The 9,166-nt window shown below is 42.8% G+C and overlaps 1 protein-coding gene across 2 annotated transcripts in view; it reads left to right on the top strand.

Moving 5' to 3' along the window:
* The first annotated feature begins 395 nt into the window (after positions 1–395).
* Positions 396–9,166, top strand: part of hecw1a (HECT, C2 and WW domain containing E3 ubiquitin protein ligase 1a) — a 79,138-nt gene continuing 70,367 nt past the window's right edge. For both annotated transcript variants that reach the window (XM_021562699.3, XM_021562698.3), the window contains exons 1-2: positions 396–597; positions 8,686–8,743. In XM_021562699.3, coding sequence (XP_021418374.2) covers positions 8,717–8,743 — 27 coding nt within the window. In that variant the 5' untranslated portion in view covers positions 396–597; positions 8,686–8,716. The remainder of the gene's footprint in view (positions 598–8,685; positions 8,744–9,166) is intronic.

Here is a 9,166-nt window from a genome sequence, read left to right as displayed (position 1 = left end):
ATACGCAGACAACAAATCTGTATTATCCTGATAAAATTTACGCTACACATCAATTACATCTAATGCAAGGAAAAGGTAGTCACCCAGGATCAGTAAGATGAAACTCACGTGGAATTTGAACCTTGCATTTATGGTAGTTGATGTGATATTATAGGCCTACATTTGATGTCTGTTGCCAACCTTACCAGGGAATAGTATTGCATTACGTGTGATGGTTCGGAAAGGCTGGTGCCTCCTATTTAGCAGGCATTTCCTCCGTATATCCCCGACATTTGTGCATGGCATCAGCTCATCTGACACTTTCGGTTTGGTCCTGTAGTAAAGTGGAAGTGGTGGGGGGGCAGCAGAGAGGCGGAGGCAAAGTAGCGCATGTGGGGAGACAGCTTGTGATTGGTACTGCTGCTTGGTACCCAGAGACAATCTATCGGATGGGAATATGCTCTACTCATGCGTCGACATCAGCCGGGACGTTTGGGCTTCAATTTCTACGTTTTAAACATGGATTTCTGTGAAATCCCCCGATCGACTTGATAGTCACGTTTGGGATTTATTGCTCGCAATTGGAGTATGATTCACCGACAAGTTATTTTATCCCAGGTATGTCGCGTTGTCGCTCTTTTGTTGATGCATCGCTCTGACTGGATACATTGCATAGCAGGCGAATTTATGGGGATGTACTTCGCTCATAATACTGATAGAATATGTGTTGCGGCAGTCTACTGACAGTGTGACAAAAACAGTGCATATCTGGATTTAGTCAATGTCACTTTCTCATTCGATGTCACAGCATCCGCCGGAGTGTTATTCTGGCAGCACGCAAGGCGGTCCCTATTCCTTTGTGTGGGACTCCCCTCATAATCCTCTCTTTGAAAAAGACCCCAGTCATTCACGTTTACTGGGCCACACTCACAGGTATAGTTTGTTGACAAACAACAACATGTTTATTGTCCCCTGTACCAAATGGGGATAATATGCCCCCACGAAATAATCAAACCGAGCCTAGTTGTGATCTCACTTTCACGACAGTACTGAAGGTAAATATCATTTGATGGAACATGCTCTGAAATATTGTATTATTCATTCACTGTAGGCTACTGAATTCATTGTAGGCTACTGAAAGTGGGATTTAGCCAGAAGTGCCCAGTTGACATTGGCACTGTCACTACACAGTGTTCATTTACTGGATTGGCTATTTAGAATCTGTGTAGCTGACACATACTCTGCAGATGTTGTTTACTGTTGCTCTTGTTGTTGCTGTAACCATGTTACAACCTTATCCCAAACTCATCAAAGCTGTCAGTCACTTAGCATTTGATGGAGCAGTCTAAAGTAGATACAGTAGCTCTAGTTGATAAAAGTGTTGACAAACAAAAGCTCACTTTTCAGTAAGTTAAGCCCCCATAAGTTATTAATTTGAGCCAACAGCTGATGGAACACTAAATGTCTAATTTCTGTGTTGTCTTCGATTCCATCTTCCTTTTCACAGACAGAGAGATCGTAAATACTAGACAACAGCACACCGGAAGGTGGTTTGCTCTCTGGCTTACTTGGATACACAGACTGAACAGCCCAGTGTAATCAACCTGACAGTGTCTGACCCAATAGGGATGTGCCACTCTCCCAGTGTCCCTTCTCTTCCCGTTGATCCGAACCAGTCAGACGTGACTGTCAATGTCACGCCAACCCCAGCCTCCCTCCTTCACTCCACTGACTGGACTAGATGCACCTTAACACTGATGAAATGTGACCTGTCAAGAGATAGTGGCTGAACTGGTTTTAATGTGGCTAATGATGACTCAGCTGTAACTGACCTGGCTCATAGACTAGAGCAGGTTGAGTGTGATGCGGACAGACACGCAGAAATGGAACTCATATTAGAGGTTTAGCCTACCTGTGAAGCTCCCTTGACAGGCAACTAGGGCTTGGTCTTGTTTGAAGTGCCCTCTCTCATCAGGCATTACTTAATGATGGATACGTGGTTCTATTAGGGTTACATCAGTAATCTGTCAAGTGTACATAGATTTTCACTTATTCTTGTAGCATACCAGACCCTAGGACCTAGGTGTTGCCCCACTCAAGCAAAAGTCATTGCCAAGCTAAAAAAAATAGCAAGAAACCCTACAGTTACAGTACATTATTAGCAGCATAAATCAAAACTGTTTTTTTTACCCTTCTCTTCATGTGCTGAGCTGACACTACACTATACAGCAGTGGTCACCAACCGGTCGATCATGACTGGTCGATCTCAAAGGCATTTCTAGTCAATCGCCAAATATATCTGTAAAAAACACCTTTTTTTTTATTAGTCTCGCACTGTTGGTGATAGATGCACTCAATTCAGCTACACCTGCTCGCCGGGTAGGAGAAGTGTTCCGATTTTGAACCATTTCATGTGTCTAAAGGTACAAACTCTACCTTCCCTTGCAGGCCCGGAGAGGAAATCAAGTGTACTATAGGCCTCCTGCTGGCCAATGGGATGGCTCAGATGACCGTGTCTGCAGTAATGTAGCAGGCGTCAAAGAAAGCTACAGAAAAGTTGATACTGTGAGATTTCAAAGGCTTGCATTATTATTAGCGACTAGGATCTTTTTTAATATCAAGGAATATTTCATTTTCTCTGTTCATAGGAGTAACAACAAGAATTTGTGCATTAAGGAAGAAAGAATGCGGTGCGACTCGAGTTTCGCCATCAGCTGGAAGACCCTGAGAGGCAGACCCTCAGTCTGCTGCTCTCTCCTTCCGCTGAGACTGTCCATCAGATGTAGGCACCATCAGCCCAGTAAAATACAAGTAAAACTATGTAAATGTTTGCTCACTCAGCTGTGTCTCACAAGTAATACAACTGATCTATTACCGGTGTGATTATATAGCCTACCTCAAAATGTGAAATATATACATTCTTAAATAATCTGAACAACAATGCATTGACAGGGCAATTCAAGCAAAGCCAATATGCGGTGACAATATTATTATTTTTTCTTAAAAAGAAAATAAACCTTTTTTATAACTAGGCAAGTCAGTTAAGAACAAATTCTTATTTACAATGATGGCCTATCCTGGCTAAACCCAAACGACGCTGGGCCAATTGTGCGCCGCCCTATGGGACTCCCATTCACAGCCGGATGTGATACAGCCTGGATTCGAACCAGGGACTGAGGAAGGCAGTTAACCCACTGTTCCCCGGGCGCTGAAGACGTGAATGTCGATTAAGGCAACCCCCCTCACCTCTCTGATTCAGAGGGGTTGGGTTAAATGCGAAAGACACATTTCAGTTGAATGCATTCAGTTGTACAACTGACTTACTATCCCCCTTTCACATAACCTCATATCATAGGAAGCCTGAGTCAAGCTGAGAGTTCAAATTTGTATTGACTCACCATTAACTACTTCAGAAGTCTCTCTGAGGGTAGAGTCTGGGAAGGGATTACCCTTCTAATATGAGACAAAGATTAAGGACACCAGCTCTTTCCATGACATAGACTGACCAGGTCAATCTAGGGGAAAGCTATGATCCCTTATTGATGTCACTTGTTAAATCCACTTCAATCAGTGTAGATGAAGGAGAGGAGACTGGTTAAAGAAGGATTTTTAAGCTTTGAGACAATTGAGACATGGATTGTGTTTATGTGTGCCATTCAGAGGGTGAATGGGCAAGACAAAATATTTAACACCTAGGTCCTTTAAGTGCCTTTGAACGGGGTATGGTAGTGGTTGCCAGGCGCACCAGTTTGTGTCAAGAACTGCAACACTGCTGGGTTTTTAATGCTCAGCAGTTTCCCGTGTGTATCAAGAATGGTCCACCACCCAGAGAACAGCCAGCCAACTTAACACAACTGTGGGAAGCATTGGAGTCAACATGGGCCAGCATCCCTGTGGAACGCTTTCGACACCTTGTAGAGTCCATGTCCTGACGAATTGAGGCTGTTCTGAGGGCAAAAGGAGGGGGGGTTGCAACTCAATATTAGGAAGGTGTTCTTAATGTTTGGTATGCTCAGTGTACATGTTACAGTGCTAGTGCTAAAATATGTGAAATGCAGTGAACGGGAACATTTTGACACTGGTCGGTTCTGCCCGTGTAGAGCATCAAGGAGTGTTCAGTCTTTTTATGGCCTAGGCCAAACCACTAGTCCATACATACAGTGGTGGCCAATAAATGCTCTGAATACATAGACCACATGATGAGCTAATAAGTGGTGAAGGGGCTTTGGTTTCTAAATGAGGTTTCGAGGTTGTTGGTGTGGAGAAGGCTGTCAGTAAATGTCTGAAGGTGGCTTTGAGGAAAAGACAGTACATCTAATAATCACCCACAGGACCTGTCCTTCGCTAACTTGTACCCTGACTTCAAATCTGATTGGTTTAGTTAGGAACAGGCCTGGGACCAACACATTTGCATGGATTTGACACTTTATGAATGTTTCAGAACAGTCTTATTGGTGCATAGGTTGCTGATTGAATTCTGTCCAGAGAGAACCAAAGAACAGACTCTACTTCATTGGAAATCTGGCCATAATCTTTGGGTTTTCCAATAACGCCGAGTGATTCCTGTTGAGGTCACAAAACTCTTTCTAGCTAGTACAATGATTTAGAGGCATTGATTTGGTTTATATCAAGCTGCTGCCCAATGTATAATTGTTTATCCAAATCCGACATCTGTAAATCAATGGGGCCTGTGTACAGGCTGTATCCAGTTGTTGTTTGGTCGAGCCATCAGTCTGAGATGTAAATACTGTGTAGATGAAAATAAATCTGCTTGTTTGTGTACGATGTTGAAACATAGAACAAGCCAGAGGCCATATATAAAATACTCTCTTAGACAAAAGCTGACCCATATAGAAACAAGTTTCAATGCTACCCTTCAGAGACTTGAAAAGCCTATTCAGACGAGGAACTTTTGTTTTTTGGTCCGCTGCCCACTGGGCCTTCAATATGTTTAACGCAGAAAATGACTGGGGAAGAACTGTCAGAGTCAACCTACAGTATGCCATCCTTTATTAGCCCAGGGGAAACACTTTTCACTTCAATTGAGAACAGATGTATTTCATGCAGATGGGAATATGTTGGATTGACGTCAGAGGGAAGTTGGTTCGAGTGAAACCATTTTCACATGAGATTTCGTCAGCTCTTTATTGGAAAATATAGGCTATAGCACAATATCACACGGCAATCTTTTTGCTGTGAGGTTAGAATGACGTAAACCCTTGACAATGAGTCAATGAAAGCACACAGACCTACAGTACCTACCTCAATGAGGAAGAGACTCCGCATGGGGCAGCCATCTTGGGGATTATTAACACCATGGCAGGAAGACAGCAGCAACTTGTAGAGCTGCCTTGAGTCATCACAATGTTAGGAGGACGGTGAATGTGAACAGTCAACCTGACATGCATAGAGAGAGTCACTTCTCAGTAGCATTTAATACAGGTTGGGATTGTGTGTTAGAACCGTCTAGCAATAGATATCGTACAAAAATGGCTATCGTAGGAACACTTCCAGTTGTCTCTTATGTGAAAAGAGGTAGAGCAGAAATAGTAGATTTACTCTGTTTCCCTGCTCTGATAGTGTTGCATGCCTTCTCCGACAGATATTGATATTCAATGTCTGGTGTCCAATAAAATAGTAACATGCTTCAAGTCCATAAATCCACATATAAGGCCTTGTACTGTCTATGTGTGCAAATACAAGTACTTGTACAGATGAACATAGCGCTTTATTTGAATCAAAACGAAGAGACCAACGAGCCAAACCCCCATCATAGTTGCCCATCCCTGTTCTAGACTATACTTTCATGGCTGAGCAGGAAAAAGACCGAAGCCTCTTACAGTAGCTTCCCATTTCATTCTATTAACATTTGAAGAAGAGCGTGGGAAGATTATCATTATCTGTGTGGATAAGTCGGGGGCAATTAACCACGAGGCTAACCGAGGTGTTGTCGAGGATGAACCTAGATAGATAAAGAGTAAGTGTCAGCCCCATAAAACAACAGCTATTCCTTCTGTATGTGAACGGAATTCAAAATGGCTCTCTCTTAAATGTAATTATATGGGCTAATTATGCCAGTGTCAGGCAGGAAGCAGCCCTGGTAGAAATGAAAGCCATGTCTTCCCTCTGGAGATGTGGTACCCTGTTAAACCCACCGAGACACAGCACGCTGCTGGATGTGTTATCTATCTAATGAGGTCCATAGGGCTTTAGACCTGACATGGCATGGGAATAACACTGTGTGCATGGATCTCCCATGATGAGAATGCACAGGCAGTGTGTTGTGTAATCTGTAATGGAGTTTAGCATTAACCGCCTCCAATGAATTGTCAGAGTGGGATTAATACTCACACAGTGAGTCAAGGAGAGAGGAAATACTATTGAGATTCACCCAGCAGTGTCTCATTGGATTCCCGCCTAAAGTGTCAGCCTGCGAGTGGGGAACCCTGTTCCCTGGTGCGCTCATGTGATCCGTGTCTCCTTCGACAGTACAATTCAACTGTGACTTCTGGCCCGGTTACAGCCTATCACGTTCTTGCTGCACTGTTGCACTATACAGAAAAGCCTCTACACACTCATTATCCGTATACGTCCTAAGACAAGACCCTATATCTTTTTATTCAGTATTTTTGACATTTAAGCCATTTAGCAGATGCTCTTATACAGAGTGACTTAAAGGAGCAATTAAGGTGAAGTGCCTTGCTCAAGGACACATGGACAGTTTTTCACCTAGTCGGCTCAGGGTTTCGAACCGAAGACTCCAGCCACCCGAGTCATAGACTGTTTTCTCTGCCACTGCATGGCAAGCATTACCGATGGAACCAACAGGACCCTGAACAGCATCTACCCCCAAGCCATAAGACTGCTAATTAGTTAACCAAATAGGTACCCGGACTATCTGCATTGACCCCTTTTGCATAAACACTTTTAACTCACCGCGTACGCTGCTGATATTGTTTATCATCTATCCTGTTGCCTAGTCACTTTACCCCTACCTATATGTACATATCTACCTCAATTACCTCTGTATATGGACTCGGTTATATATAGCCAAGTTATTGGTACTCATTGTGTATTTATTCCTTGTGCTATTTTTCTCTCTGCATTGTTGGGAAGGAACTGTAAGTAAGCATTTCACTGTTAGTCTACACCTGTTGTTTACGAAGCATGTGACAAATAAAAAGAGATTTATGTATGTCATTGATGTGTAGGTGAAGCTAGAATACCATGTTTTATGCTTGTACGTAGGCTAAGTGAAGTGTTTCTGTCTGCCTATCAGGTGGTTTCCTGGAGATCAGGGGAATTCACCACCAGTAGACCCACACTAGCAACGGTGGAAGGATTTCTCTCTACCTCTCTCTCTCGGCTGTTGTCCGACTCCATTAGCCTTGTTACTGAACGATCAATGCTGACGAGAGCGCACCGGCTCCTCCAGAAGAGAATAGAAGCGTGCTTAGCTCCCACTTAGCACAAATAACATTTGAAACCCGATGAGCCGTGCATCTCATATGCTGTTTAATTCACTTAAGCGCTGTAGGAAGAGGCAGAGAGATAGAAGGAAGAGATACCAAGGAGAACGACAGCCCTGGTTGTTTTGTCTAACTTTCTTCTGCAGGTTTAGTTTCTACTTAACTGTCATGTGGTCATCAGCAAATGCATATGGGGTTGTCTGTTTTTTGATGTACTTGAAGCAATGCATTTGCTGCCGTGTGTATAGATTCTAGGCTCTATGCAAAGGGATCTATTCTTTTGTTGTCCTGTTTCTTATTGCATCTGTTTCTTTCCATCTGTGTCTCTGCTTCTGTCTCTGGTTCTTCCTGTCCTTTTCTGTCTGTCTGTTTTAACATGGTCAGTATGTCCTTGATCTGTGTGTGTGTTTGTCTTTGTCTCTGTCATAATGCTCTGTGTCTCAATGATTCATATTTTGTCTGACGAAGACGAAGTATGAAAACTCCTGAGCTCCCGTTCGCTTTCTCATGCCACTAGCATCTCCAGTTTATGCTATTTCCAGTATTTTACGCATTAACGCACCTCATGATACGAAATGATCGCGGTACTTAGGAAGCGATACGATATGTCTTGCAATTCTCACGATTCTATATATCTATATTGTGATTTTATTGCGAGTCGATGTTCCGAACAGACCGTATTGCTCACCATAAGTCTGCTATCAGAGGGACAAGAGAGAGCCATGAGAATGAGTTTTGATCAGTCATGGAAATAAAACAGCTCAAAACGAATTGGCCCCCTATTTAAAAAGAAGATGGAGAACAGGCTATAAAGAAAAAATACTGGAGTTTTGGTGCAGGTACATCCAACTAGCACAAAAATGATATTGCGATATTGTAAAAAGGATACGATAGCCTATATCGTCAAAAATAATATCCCAATATTGTAGCGATTTCCCCCTGAATCTCTGTTATACAGTATATTAGTGTTCATGTTTTCACACATCTGATCTGTATAATCCAGTTTTAAATGGCTACTTACTGTATGTTTATGTTTTGAAAGAGAAGTGGCGACCCTACCCACCAGTTCACAGCTACTATGTACTATGTAACCCTACAGTGATAGAAACACAGTTATTTAGGGATATGCTACAGAAAATACCACATGATCACGTAATCAATAGTATAGTCAATCATATAAACTGTGATTGCGCTGTGTTGCTTTCCATGCTAAATAATCCCATGACCTTTTCCTCAGGATTTGATGTGCTTTGAGTTGACGACACATAATGCTGCTGAACCTGTGTAGTGTTAAGGTCAGTGTCCTCCTCGCTCTGTGCCGTCACCATTACCCATCAACCATCACACCTACCATGCTGTGCTCCATAACAGCATCGTGGTCCGTCTGTGGTGTCTTCACTCAATGTGTTTGTGTTTCTAGCTGTGTCTCATATGGTGTTACAACTAAAGTACCCAGGTCCAGTGTCCAATGCCAATTGATGCCTCTTCTTGGGGTCTAGCCCTTACCCTTGGTTGTGCTTAGATGGGAAAGGTGCTCAACTCCAAGAATTGAAATAGACAGACAATGACCTAAACCAACTAACTAACCTACAAACATCCCCCCACTAAATGTAAGAATGACAGCATACAGTACGAGATGTGCAGTGATGTTTTGGTATCACTATTAAATGGACTAATTGGCCTACAGTTGGCCCTAACTGGCCCTACACATTGCTTGC

Source organism: Oncorhynchus mykiss, chromosome 15, assembly GCF_057628025.1.
Source record: "Oncorhynchus mykiss isolate SJ-2025 chromosome 15, ASM5762802v1, whole genome shotgun sequence".
Taxonomy (NCBI): Eukaryota; Metazoa; Chordata; class Actinopteri; order Salmoniformes; family Salmonidae; genus Oncorhynchus; species Oncorhynchus mykiss.
The sequence above is the reverse complement of the archived record's forward strand: the minus strand, read 5'-3'. Positions and strand labels throughout refer to the sequence as shown.